This window comes from Oreochromis niloticus, linkage group LG3 (genome assembly GCF_001858045.2).
Source record: "Oreochromis niloticus isolate F11D_XX linkage group LG3, O_niloticus_UMD_NMBU, whole genome shotgun sequence".
NCBI classification, from domain to species: Eukaryota; Metazoa; Chordata; class Actinopteri; order Cichliformes; family Cichlidae; genus Oreochromis; species Oreochromis niloticus.
This window is the reverse complement of record NC_031967.2, coordinates 63499004-63513361: the sequence shown is the minus strand read 5'-3', so window position 1 is coordinate 63513361 and position 14358 is coordinate 63499004. Positions and strand designations below refer to the sequence as shown.

The 14358-nt window shown below is 41.2% G+C and overlaps 1 protein-coding gene and 1 pseudogene across 1 annotated transcript; one reads left to right on the top strand and one right to left on the bottom strand.

Annotated features, from left to right (window-relative positions):
- Positions 1 to 14358, bottom strand: part of LOC112846316 (zinc finger protein 85-like) — a 241768-nt pseudogene that overhangs the window by 81850 nt on the left and 145560 nt on the right.
- LOC109201354 (uncharacterized) lies at positions 240 to 2566 on the top strand. The gene is made up of 4 exons (XM_019357003.2): positions 240 to 261; positions 911 to 1025; positions 1105 to 1312; positions 1395 to 2566. Exons 1-4 carry the CDS (start codon positions 255 to 257, stop codon positions 1590 to 1592), a joined length of 528 nt encoding a protein of 175 aa, XP_019212548.1. The 5' UTR covers positions 240 to 254; the 3' UTR covers positions 1593 to 2566.

The following is a 14358-nucleotide window of genomic DNA, read 5'->3' as shown; positions in this document are numbered from 1 at the left end:
GGTCTCCTATTGGTCATGTAGGAAGCAGGAAGCAGCAAAAGCGCGGTTTCCTCTGTTGGCTTAACAACAAACTGGGTAAAAAATGGGAAATCTCACGCGACTGAAAAAACTAATTAACGAGGAGGTTTCGAAAAGAGGCCCACTGAAGCTTATAAAATATCTTCAGAGGAAAAAGCTACTTAAAAGAAAAATGAAATGAAAAGTCTGCCAGCAGAAAATGGAACTGAAGAAAAGGTTGAACAACGGAGACCAATATGCTTGGTAAGATATCTATTTTAATTTTCATATTATATTTTTAGACTCAACTTCATACAAAGTGACACACTTACTGTAAAATTCATTAGTATTATTTGTTTTCACACTAAAATTCTCCTTAAAACAGAGCTAACAGGGAACCTCTTTAACATATTCCATCCCTGCTAAACAAGACTTTACCCTCCTCTCATGTTAGTGCGTGTCCTCCTCGCTCCTCTGTCCATGCAGAGGTGCAATGAGCACCCTGGACAAGGGGGATAAAAGCAGCATTAACAGGGCACTAGGCCCCTGTGTGTGGTCTCATTTACAATGACTTGTGCATACATATTTCTCTGTCATAAAAAAGAAAAATGAGTAGCCTATTTTAAGTATATTAAAGTCGATTAACATAACATGTAATTGTCTGGCAAATTAAAGCAAGTGAAGTCAGTTAGATTATCACCTTAAAGACTTGTCATTAACATTACAACTACACAGAGTCCCTTTTATCATATTTTTCTTATTTGACAAAAAGACAATGGTAAATTGATGGCTAAAGTTAAACAAAACAAGGAATGACAAAATTTGTCTGCAAGTGCACATTAAGTTTAGTTTAAACAAATACTTATTGCATATAATTAAACATACATATTTCATGTTACTATTTTGAAAATAGGATCTGTCGTGGAGCAGCACATGGTGGAACACGTCAAACAAACCTCCGTCAGACACAAGTCACTTTTCAGCCGTTCTAAAGTCTCACTTCAACGCTGGATGCAATTTATCTACAGGTGAGCTTAAACACTACAGAAAGAAATAACGAAATAGATTTAAATTACTCTTTGTAAGGATTTTTTTTTTTCTCTGAAGATTTTCTCAGGATCTGCGATTACGTCAAATCGACATGATAGATGACACCATTGCAGGCAGTACAACAACACTTAGTAAAATGTCCCAAAAAATAAGAAGGTTATGTGTGGCTGCAGTTCAAAGATTGAGACGTCGTACAGGTCAGCAGATTGGTGGCCGAAGGGAGTTTGTTGTGATCGATGAGAGTCACTTTCGTCACAAACGAAAGGTACGTTTTTGTGACTGTAATTTTATATTACATCTATATATTTATCAACCTTTCATAGTATCTTTTAGTCATTTTTGTTCAGTTTTTTGTTTCTGCATCAGTATGGGAGAGGAAGAATGGCTGGGGGATGGAAAAGAAGAAAGTGGGTCTTTGGAATGCTGGGCATAAAACATCGAGGGAAAACAAGGCCTATCTTGCGACTTGTGGAGAAAGGATCTCGAAGACATCTTGTTCCTGTGATTACCTTTCATGTCCGGATTGGTTCCTCAGTGATAAGTGATGAATGGCAGGCCTATCGTGTACTCCCAGATTTAGGGTATGAACACCATACTGTTAACCACAGCAGGTGGTATGTTGACCCTCGTACAGGTGCCCATACCCAACATCTGGAGAGAGCCCGGAGGTCTTACAAGGAGGAAATGTGGAGACTCTGGGGTAACAGAAATGATAGACTACTGTCAGAACACCTTACAGTTACTGAGTGGAATGAGTGGCTTGCAAAAAAGCACAAAAATGGTACATTGGGGAGACTGATATATGACATTTCCAAAAAATACAAATAATTCTAAAAGTTAATGTTGCTACTGCTATTTTTTTTTCTTTTTGAAAATGTTTTTTGAAAACTTTATGTAAAGAGCTACAGGTCATATACTTTGCATCCAGCCGTGTTCTGTATTACCTCAAATATTGGCTGATAGTTTATGACACTGTTTTTATTTTTGTATCAACATTTGTGTGTCCAATCTGTAAGCATTGTTCTGATGTTTTTGTGATTGGCATCTTAAAAATACAGTGCGTTCTGTATCTACCCTGTGTGTTGTCATTTATTTTTTGTTACAATGTATTTTAAAAAAATTTCACATCTATAAATAGGTTGTAAGGTATATATGGTCCCCACTTTAGATGGGCTCACTCAAGATACTTTACTAACAAGTAGCAAATGGTTTGTAACTTCCTAAATAAGTTTATTAAGGTATTTATGAGTATTTACAGATAATCTATCGAAAAAGAAGTTGGTCGATAGTGAGTTACAGCTTTGGCAGCCTTTAAGTGACAGTTATAAATGTATTGTAAGACATCTGTTAAGATATAGCAGCTGACTGATGTAACCCTGATATTCAGTGTTTATAAAAGATCTAGTATGAAACTACTTTGTGTAGTACATGTAGAGTTTATAGTATTATATAGGGTATGTTAACCATCTACTTACCTTTCACCAATGATTTTGTATACCACTGAACATCCTGAAATGACTGGTTTTTAACTAATGCAGAGTAGTGTTTATAAATGATTAATCAATGAGTTTTAAAACATGAAAACATAATTAATACAAAGTGTTGTACATTAGCTTGTTCGTCATGAATAAAGTGTTTAAAGTAGAGATGGCACGATACCACTTTTTTATGTCCGATACCGATACCGATATCATAAATTTGGATATCTGCCGATACCGATATGAATCCGATATAGTGTGTTTTTTAATCAATAAAACTGTTTTTTTTTAATATCTTGCTGCATTTTGTATAAGTTCATACTCAAGTTTAAATAAACAACAACACTAAAGCTATTCTGTTATACCTGTGTGTAAAAAATACACTGCACCCAAAATATTTCATAGTTCAGCAACACTGATCAATCTAATAAACCTTACCTAACTTAAAACCTAACTTAAACCTACTCCATCCTCCCTATTCTGGTATTTTAAAGAGTACTTAGCAGAAATATTAAGCAACCTAACTAATAGGGTTGCAAACTCCCAGCAAAAAAAAAAAAAAAAAAAAAAGGGAACCACCCCCCACCCTCCACCTCATGATGCTTAATCGATGTAATCAACTTTAATTTGATGCAGGGTGAAAAAAAATGCCCAGAAACAAATTATTTTTCAAGAATAATTAAATAGATTCAACATCTTTCTTCAACAGAAGAGGAAAAAGTACTATAGCTTACTAGGGTATATAGACTTAAGAGTTACTATATATAGTAATGGACTTCTATACATTTTACATCAGATTAAAACTTTGGGTGTAAGATTCAGATAATTATTTATTAAAAGCTACGCATTTTAAATGAGAATAAGAAAGAAAAGTATGTCTTTGTGCCCCCTTTTCCCTGTTCATGCCCTATCGGCCCCCCTGGCTAAACTTTGCTAGATCCGCCCCTGCACAGTTACCAGCCGTCAGCTGCGTAGAAAAGGATCCTGGTGTAGAAAGTAATATTAAATAAATTCTAACAACAGCTTATCAAGCTTAAACGTGCTGCTGTTGTTCAGCCGCTGGTTTCCTCTTTCTGGTGCAAAGTGGGCCAAAAACAAAGAAGAGAGACGGACTCGCGACAGAAAAGCCGATCAGCTGATCATTAAGCAGTTTCACGATTGAAGTAGCAGCAGGAAGGTGAGGGAGAGAGAGAGAGGCAGTCGCTCCATGTATCGGTTGTTAAGCTTAACGTGGGAATGCTTTACAAACATTCAGAGATGAACTTACACACTTGCTTTACTTCTCTCTGTGATAACTTCCTCGGAGATGAAATGCTGGTTTGGTAGCAGGCTACAAATACACACAGCCGCTCTAACACATGATGCACACTGCTCCGACGTGCTACGGTTATGAGCCGAGTTACGCCGTGTCGCAAGTTTTGTGAGGTGCTTTTTTGATATTTAATGGATCGGATTACATTTTTTATTTTTCGCCGATATCCGATCCAGTAATTTAGGTCAGTATCGGACCGATACCGATACGTAATATCGGATCGGTCCATCTCTAGTTTAAAGCAGTGCTTGTAAACTATTAACTGATTATGAGAAATACTTTGTAGATTCTGTAGAGATAATTAAGTAACCATTAACTAATGCTTAACAGATGATTAAGTAATGCTTAATAGTGTGCACTTATTATAAAGTGTTACCGATTCCGTTTCTCAACCCTGTCGTCACTGTGGTGGTGGGAAAGAATTTCTCTGTGACCTTTGTGGAAAAACCTCCAATCATGAACGGGACCTAAAAGCACATCAACGTAGACACACTGGAGACAAAATGAACTACTGCCAAGAATGTGGGAGAGGCTTCCACACACCAAGTACATTAAAAATACATGACCTCTTCCACAGTGGGGTCAAAAAGCACATCTGTGACCAGTGTGGGTCATCCTTCACCACTGGACATGAGCTCAATGAAACAGCATAAGGGAATCCACACAGGAGAGACACCATACAAGTGCAGACACTGTGACAAAAGCTGGACTTCCAGGCCAGCAGGTTTAGGAAGTCATTTAGGGGGACACACACACACACACACACACACACAGGGTATTCTTTGTTCACATGTATACCTATGTAAGCCGTTATATGTTAATGACCCTATGCATATTCATGTAACCACAATAAAAGGAGTGCTATGGGGAACCTGGCTGAGAGTCTGACGGAGGTCAAGAGGTTGGAACGACACTTGGCTCCAGGCAGATCTCCTCATGCATGAGTGACACAAAGAGCCTTGCCTACTTGTGTCTTGCTCTTTGCTGTGTAGCAAATTGTCCTGAATGTTCCAGCGAATAGGTTTATGCTATAAACCTATCATTAATTGGTCCTTTGAGCCGGATCCTTGGAATCGACATTCACCGAGGGGAAAAGAGACACGCCGAAAGACTGACGTCAGCCACGACTTATATAGGTCCTGCAGCAAAGCCCCGAGGCGTGAGAATTCGTCATCGGGCTGGTGGATTAGCCGTCTGTTTTTTCTCCTCGATGGATGAAGATTGATGGGATCTGATGGGACTGATGCTACACGCAATGAGCAACACCAAGTAAGTTCAACGAGAACAACTCTATAACCGTGCGAAAGAGATCACTGTAGCTGCGCTGGTTCACGCGAAGTACGGCCGTGCGGTTTCACGCAGGCAGGTGTAGCTCAGTGACTGCGCGGGTACACGCGAGTCCAAGAGTGTAACAGCCGTGCGGGTTCGCACAGGCTGGGGAAAATTATAGGCCTATTTTGTGTTGTTGTTGTGTTTGTGTGTGTTCGGGTGAGTGGGTGTAAGCAGCCACGCGGTCTGTGACGCCAGCTGTTTTTGCTATTATGGGTTCCCAAGCAACCAAGAGTGCGTCAGAAGGTGACGAGAAGTTTATGTTGAAATTTGCTCCTGGCAGCGCGAAGTATTTAGGACATTGGCGCAAGAAATATGATTTTGAAGGTAAATTGGTTGTAGGACAATGTCAAATGTTAATAGACCAGTTGACAGTAAAGGCAGCTTGTGCGAAAGGGAAATTGAAACAGGAGAGAGAGTTACAACTGGCCTCCGCTAAACTGTGGTTAGAGCAGGCGCAGAAAAGACAGGAGGCAGTGAACGCAAAGAGAGCAGCTTTGCAGGCCTTAGCTGTGAAACCTGAAGATGAGACGGTGTAGTCTACTTCAGTGGTGCTGACGTTAAGAGACCAACAGCGTAGAGCAGCATTAGAGAGGGAGAGAGAGGCCAGAGAGGAGGAAGGAAAGCAGGAGCAGGAAAAGAGAGAGAGAGAGGAGGAGGATAGAGTGCGACAGGAGTTTGGGGATGCCGCAGCACAATATTTAAGCCCTTATAACACTAGATCCAAAACTAAATTGGATGAGGCGAGTGCAGCTGGTATGCCTGTCTACCCTGCCCTAGATACCTTTCCCATGGTGGAGGTCGCGAATCCCCATTTTGGTGTTGAAAGAGATCGAAGCCGTGTTATTTGTGTTTACAGGCCAAGGACTGAATCTGAATGTGCAGAGGCATGTAAAGGTTTAGGAGACCTGTTGACTAATGTTGATGAATTTATCGCCCGACACAAGCAACTCTGCTCCTCGTACCGCTTAAACGGTCAGGAAACAGAAGCCACTTTTAGGAAGTGTCTCACATATAACTGGGCTCGGGTGCGAGGCACCTACACAGGGAGGGATGGTAATACCGTCCTACCCTATGGCCATGCAAATTTAAGGGGCCAAGTTGATGGGGTCTATGAGCGTCTTAGAACTACCTTTAAAGCTTCTGTAGATTACAACAAAATTGCCCAATGTGTGCAGAAAGAAGGAGAGGATGTTCATGAGTTTAGGGCGAGATTAGAGGAAGTTTTCAAAGTACATAGTGGCCTTGAAGAGAGTGCAGAGAAGGCCAGCCCATATCAGCAGCAGTTAAAACATGCTCTGATGAATGGCTTCCATCCACGCATTGCTGCTTTCATCAGAAAACAAAATGTTAATCAGAACACTGACGGGTCCGTTGAATGCATGAATTGGGCCCGCCATGCACAGGAAGTTATTAAAAATAAAAAAAGAAGTCACAAAGTTCTGCGGCCGCTGCCTTTTTAGCAGATGAAATTTTGTTTCAGGGACAGGCTGGAAGAGGGCAAAATAGAGAGCAGAATAGAGGCAAGTATAGAGGAAGCAGACATAGGTGGAGACCCAGGGGTGGACAAAAGCGAAGGCATGAAGCATGCCACAGGTGTGGGGAGATAGGTCACTTTGCCAGAGAGTGCCCCGAGAACAAACCTGAGGAGTATAAACGCCCTGATGCAAGAAACCCTTATTATAATAAATGACTAGCACCTGTTGACACTGCTAACACACACACATGTACAAATGATCCCCTAGTTTACCAGAATTTACAACAGCCTGCGTTTCAGACTCTAGATTTAACTGAAGTATTGTTAAATCTGTCAGGGAAAGAAGTAAAACCAGTTCGCACGTTAACTGTGCAGGGTAAAATCATTCAATTTCTGTGTGATTCAGGTGCAGATAAAACTGTTTTAAAAGATCATGTGTGATCATGTGACCCTTCAAATGGCACAATTTATGTGAAGTCTGCAAATGGTCAGTTAAATCAGCATAGAATCTCTAAACCAGTGTGGATTAGAGATCCTACCACAGGAGAGGCAGCTCAGGGTCCAGTTGTAATGTGCCCAACTTGTCCGGTGAACCTCTTGGGAAGAGATATGATGATGAAACTCGGAATTTCAATAATTCCAACATCCACTGGGATGATAGCTGCAGGGAAAGGAGAAACTGCTGAGACAATGGTTCACCAGGACAGCATCTTTCGTAAAAAGCTGGGATGGGTGACACATACTACACCACAAACACACTTAGAGGGGGGTGAGAATGACAAAACAGAATGATATGTTGTAGATGTCAGAGATCACCCGGAGCTTAAACAGGTCCCAGAGAAGCTCTGGTCTACTGGGAAGACTGATGTGGGGTTAATGTCCACAGCGAGTCCAGTAGTAATAAAGCCCAAAACGTCTTTTAGGCCAAGAGTGAAGCAATATCCCTTGAAGCCTGATGCAGTGGAAGGCATTAAACCAGTAATAGAGGATATGATTAAAGCAGGGATACTAGTTGAAGCTCCACAGGCAGTATGTAACACACCCATCTTCCCAGTTAGAAAGGCTGATTCACAGTCGTGGCGCATGATTCAAGACTTAAGAGCTGTAAATCAGGCAGTGGAGAGTATAGCTCCATGTGTTCCCGACCCCCACACCTTGTTAAATCAGCTTAAGCCAGACAAGACACACTTCACTGTGGTAGATTTGAGTAATGCTTTCTTTTCCATACCAGTGCATGAGAATTCACAAGGCTGGTTTGGTTTCACGTATCAAGGCAAAAAATATACATACACCAGATTGCCGAAGGTTTTTGTGACAGTCCTACAATTTTCACACAGAATATTACAAATTGTCTGTCTGATTTTGTAATTCCATCACATTCACAGATGTTGGTATATGTCGATGACATTTTAATTGCATCCAATTCAGAGCAGAACTGTAGAGACATATCATTGGCATTACTGACTCACTTAGCTGAGACAGGTAACAAGGCCTCACTTTCAAAGCTACAGTGGGTAAAGACAGAAGTGAAATTTTTAGGACATCTGCTTAGTGCTGCAGGGAAGAGCATACACCCAGAGAGGAAAACAGCTATTTTGGCAGCACCTAGGCCAGAGACAAACAAACACATGATGCAATTCCTAGGTTTGCTAAATTTCTGTCGATCATGGATGCCCCATTACGCTGAAGTTGCGCAGCCATTACTAGATATGATGTACAGTAAACCTTTAGCTATGTCAGAAAGTTTGAGTTGGACCCCTGAGGGGGAGCAAGCTCTGTGCATGCTGAAACAGATGCTGACAGGAGCATCAGTTCTAGGACTTCAAGATTATAACAAGCCTTTTGTTTGAACTGTTGATTGTAAAGGACATTTTATGACATCCATGTTAGCACAAAAATGTGGAGGTAGAATGAAGCCAGTGGCTTATTATTCTAAGAGGCTGGATTCAGTGGCTTGTGCCTTACCTCACTGTGTGCGATCTGTGTGTGCAGCTGCTGAAGCCGTAAAGTGTTCTGGTGAAATTGTTTTGTTTCACCCTTTGACCCTGTTAGTTCCACATGAGGTGGATGTTTTATTGCTGCAGACTAAAATGACATTTTTGTCACCTGCAAGACATTTATCTTTAATGTCACTGTTGCTCTCCCAGCCACACGTAACTATTAAACGGTGTACAACTTTGAATCCCTCTACACTGTTACCCACAGAGGAAGAGGGCACACCACATGTGTGTCGTGAGCATGTGGAAACACAGTGTAAACCTAGAAGTGATTTAACGGACATACCACTCACTGAGGGCAAGGTTTGGTTTGTTGATGGTTCAAGTTTTCAAACGGCAGAAGGAAAGACTAAAACGGGCTTTGCTGTTGTGGATGATGTGCAGGTCATCCGTGCTGGGCAATTATCACATTCCATGTCTGCCCAAGCAGCTGAGATAGTGGCTCTGACGGAAGCCTGTAAAGCAGCTGAGGGGCAGGTAGTGACTATATATACAGACAGTCAGTATGCATATGCTACACTTCATTTCTTTGCCGCTCAGTGGTCAAGACGAGGCATGACAACCTCGACAGGGAAACCTGTGGAGCATGCAACACTTTTACAGAGCCTGTTGAAAGCAGTCTTACTGCCCAGTAAAGTTGTGGTTTGTAAATGTACAGCACACACACGTGGCACTGACCCCATTATACTAGGCAATGCCTTTGCAGATAAAATTGCAAAGGAAGCAGCCCTTGGATCACATGGGGTTCATATTCTGGCGTCTCAGGAGCAAACTATGCCCATTACACATGATGTGTTAGCAGACATGCAGTCACACTCACCTTCAGCTGAGAAGCAGCTATGGCTCACTAAAGGAGCAGGCCTGAGAGGTGATGTCTACTATCTTTGTGATAAACCTATATTGCCTAAGAACTTTTATAGGACTGCTGCAATTTTGAGCCATGGGCTCTGCCATGTCTCCACAGCCGGGATGGTGGCAGCAGTCGAACGGCAGTTTTTCACACTGGGATTCAATGCTTATTCAAAACATTTTTGTAAAGCATGTTTAATATGTTGTAAACATAATGCTCAGGGGAACCTCAGACCTAGAAGAGGAAGGTTTCCCAGACCCAGCTACCCATTTGAAGTAATCCATATGGATTTCATTGAGTTGTCTAACTGTAACACCTACAGCTACTGCCTGGTAATTGTGTGCAGTTCTCAAAGTGGGTTGAAATTGTCCCCACTAAGAAAGCAGATGCTATTTCAGTGGCTAAGGCAATATGCAAAAATGTGATCCCAGAGCATGGGATCCCCCAGACTGTTTATAGTGACAATGGTCCTTATTTTGTGAATGAAGTAATTGAGAAAATGTCACAACATCTGGGGATAACACTGAAAAACCACTGCTCAGGGGTGGATCTAGAAGGGTGGCATGGGGTGGCAAGTGCCACCCTAAAATGATCCCTTGCCACCCCAGTTTTGCATATGACAGTGTTGTTTATTAAAATAAGATAGCATTAACAGTTTGAGCGTAGTTACAGTCAACAGTGAATATAAATGCTAAAACTAAATATATTGTATAGTGTTCCCCCCCTCCACTATTAACAAATGGTTCAGCCCATAGCAGGACCGGCTTTTTTCTAGTTTTCAGTAGCAAGCGATGCTTATGATTGTGCCAGAGCACATTTTGAGCAACACCATGGGAATTTCGCATTTTACACAGGTGGTTGGATGTTACACTCTGGAAATGGAAGGAAGGTGAGTGTTATTAACCCTGTGTGGTCCACGGACACGCTGCACCTCCAAGTCACATGACTGATGTAAGCTGACACAGCAACAAGCTGCAGCCACGCTGAGTCTCTATTTCAGCCCACATTGAAAGTTCAGACTTCAAAGTTTTTACATTTTAATTACAGGCCAGTAAATCCAGAGTTATGATAATATATATAAGCCATGCTTTTTACTAAATACTGTCGTCACGTTTTTGTGTGCGTGGGTTTTAAGCGTTTTCTAAGGACAGCACGAAAACAGTAAAGAAAGGAAAAAATGCCACCTCTTTCCTATCGGTGGAAAAATGCACCATGTCGACCAATTTAAAAACAAAGTCAACATGTGGGATTTGGTTGTTTAGGAAGAGGGGAGAGTTTTGGGAGTGACGGTAACGGCAGCGAGACAGAGCGAGCGAGTGAGAGAGAGAGAGAGAGAGAGTGAGAGAGAGAGAGAGAGAGAGAGTTTTTAGATGTGGGAGATTTGTGACGTTTAGTGTGGAGTGTATACTTAGTGTGTTGTGTTGTCTTGTGCAGCTGTTCTGTTGTCTAGTTGTTGTTTTGTGTGTCAGTGAGGGCACTAATGAATGTCACTAAGGCACATTTGCAACGTAAACACTGTCACTAAGTAGAAAACCAGCGGAGTGATACACCTCCTGCTGTCAGGCCTGCAGGTTTATCCCTGTGCTGTTCTCCTCTGTCTTTTGGTGGACAAACTTTTTTTTTTTTTTTACTGTGACACATCATTTGTGGGGCATCTTATTGCAACACCTGATTGTTCTCTCATTTTAGTTTTAGTAATATTTTTAAATGGTTGTACAAAATGAAAAAACGGCAGGTGTATTGGCTGCATTTTTAGATAAATAGTTGTATATGTTTACAAAATGTACAATTTATATTTGCATTTCAAGTTATAAAAATTTACTCAACATGTCTGTGGTTTTTTTTACAGTAAAAAAAATACTACTAGGATCTTAAGTTCTTTGTGTGATTTCAGATCAGTAATACTAATGCAGTATGTCAGTGAAAAAAACAACTAAATTCATTTGAGCTGAAAAGAATGATACCAAACAAGGCAAAGGGAAAAAAAATATAATGAAACAATCTGAGGGTGAAATACAAACGTAAACTCAAAAGGAGTCAAAAATGGTCGGTTGTATTTCAGACCTCAGTGGGTTAATCCAACAAATCATGAAAAATTTAGTTTAAATTTTTGTTCATCACAGTGCAGATTTCTGACATTTCGTGTAATTTAAGCTGTAACAATGTGATTGTTTTCTAACAAAAAACAGTGAAACTTAAGTTAGACTTGTATTTGTAGATGAACCGCCCCATGTTGTGTAGCTTTCTGGATTTTATACTTATTGGGCTACATATTTATTTATTATACAGGCTATACAGTACATAGAATCAAAACTCACATGTTTTATGTAACTAAAGTGTGTAATTGTGTGGGCTACAGACAATAATTAAGTTATAGACTATAATGTGTATACTTACTGCATTTGAATCATTTTAACCATATGTAACCACCTGCATATGTGTTTGGGGGGGGGGAGGCTTTGATTTTGCCACCCCATTTCATTTCTTTGCCACCCTCATGCCACCCTAAGAAAATTTCTCTAGATCCGCCCCTGCCACTGCTCATACCACCCACAAAGTGCAGGGCTGGTTGAAAGGACTAATGGCACAGTAAAGCTGAGACTCGGGAAAACAATGGAGGAAACAGGCAGAACATGGGTAGACTGCATTGAGCTGGTGAAAATGTATATGAGAATTACGCCAACTGATAAGGGCCTAACGCCTTTTGAAATAATATATGGCAGGCCATTTAGAGTTCCAGTGTTTTGTACTGATATTGATAAAGCAGAAGAAGAAAACACACTAGCAGACTGGATGATTAAAATGCTGAAAAGCAAAGAAGTCATGAGTGCAAATAATCTGCCAGATGATTCTGTTTCTGTGCAGGAAGAACGTCTGAAGCCAGGGGACTGGGTGCTGATAAAGGTCATAAAGAGGAAGTGCTGGTCAAAGCCACGGTGGGACGGACCGTACCAGGCTCTGCTGACAACACCAACAGCTGTGAAAATCGCAGAACGACCCACCTGGATACACCAAAGCCACTGCAAAAAGGTGACACACATCCAGGCCAGCTCGGGGTAAGTGGCAGGAAGACCGGGTACAAAGGGGGGGGAAAGCCTCCAGGGCCCCTCGTCTCAATCCGGTGAAGAAACCAACTGAGCCACAGGTACCGATCAGAATGGCTGGAAGAGTGTTGTCCACCCTGCTGGGTGTAATGGCTTTGATGTCATGGTCAGCAGTGGAGACCCTGTATGTTTTGCATCTATTTGAAAGAGTGAGAATAAACACAAAATATTTAATTTTACATGCTGGAATATACAGAAAATAGGTTTAAATGTTCAACAATTTCTTCAAGTCAAAGACTGTTGTGTATAATTTAATTTTTGCTTGATGCATAAAGTTAAAATATTAAAACTAAAAAAACAAATGTTTAAAAGAGTCTTTCATTTGATTATATTTTAAATGATGGATTATGCATAAAAACATAGAATTGGGCTAAAAGTCCATAGCTTTATTATCTATTCAGGTTGTGTATCATGTTTTCAAGAAGTAACTAAATAACTAATTACTTTTGAAAATAAGTATCAAAATCAGTAAAGTAACAGGATTACTTTTTTTGGAGAAGTAATCAGTAATTAATTACTAATTGGGATATGTTGAAAAGCGTCTGGACTTGTTTAAGTTGCTTGAAGATGTTTCACCTCTCTTCCGAGAAGTTTCTTCAGTTCCAAGAGCAAATGTCTGAGATTTTAACCCCTATGGGAGTGACCCATGAGGGTCATGGATCCCTGTTGATCCTCTACCTAATCACACGAGAGAAAGTGTGAAAATGGGTGTAGCTCACAATCAGCCAGGGTTTCGGGTGAGCTCATTGTGAAACCTAGTCCCACCTTGTCATGTGATTTCCTGAGGTCAGATGGCCCAGGATGTGAGTGGGCGTTAAAGCATCTGGGAAGGGATCTCAAAACTGGATTATAGATGGCAGACAGTTTAAGCCAACGCCTCTGTGTTGGGTCTGTGTTTCCACAAGCCCCGCTAGTTTAGAGACTTATTCCTCATGAAGAGCGCAAGATATAACAGAACATCTTTAACCGGTTTTTCACTCGCTAACGAGGGAAGTTTTGGGTCAGAACAAGCTCTTGGAGCTCACGCTCCTCACCTGACTCCAAACCCAAATCCTTCAAAGAGCAGCTTCCTTGTAGCCTTTTCATTGACAAACACAGTTGCAACACACATCACAGCAAAAGCGCCTCCCTCCATAAAACCCCCCAATGGTTCTAAGACAAGGCACTATGTGTGTGTATGTATGTGCACCTGTATGCATGTGCAAGAACGTGTGTGTGTGTGTGTGTGTGTGTGCATGTGAGAATGTGTGTGTGTGTGGGTGTCATGGGAGTGCTTTTGTGTGACCTCCTGCTCACCAAAAGGGTCATAAAAGCAGGAAGCTTACAACACAAGAAACAGAATCTTCCAGACAGGATGTATCTGCAATAAAACCTCCCCCAGCACAGAGTGGCTGGAGAGGTGGTCAGGATCAAAGGAACATCTTGATCCTATAGATTGAACTAAGACTCTACAAATTTAAGAAACACAATGACAACATTCAACAATTAGACTTAACACTCTGTTCAAAGATGGTCACTCACAGTAGACATGAATGGCTTCTTTTACTCCTCTTTCAAACCATCTTTCTTCTCTGTCCAAAATGTGAACACTGGCATCCTCGAAAGAGTGACCTTTGTCCTTTAGATGCAGATGGACAGGAAAGTCTCGTCCCGTCGAGGTGGCTCTTCTATGTTGTACATTTATGAAGTGGCTGTTTGATCGCTCCATTGTAGCTTACACGATGTTGTTAAGTTTGTATGAGACTACGATGACCTGGATGACTG

Bases quoted from the DNA above. Each gene is read 5' to 3' on its own strand.
- LOC109201354 (XM_019357003.2), top strand. The intron at 1,026-1,104 runs GTGAGCTTAAAC...TTTTCTCTGAAG, and splicing joins TGGATGCAATTTATCTACAG to ATTTTCTCAGGATCTGCGAT. The intron at 1,313-1,394 runs GTACGTTTTTGT...ATTTTTGTTCAG, and splicing joins ACTTTCGTCACAAACGAAAG to TTTTTTGTTTCTGCATCAGT.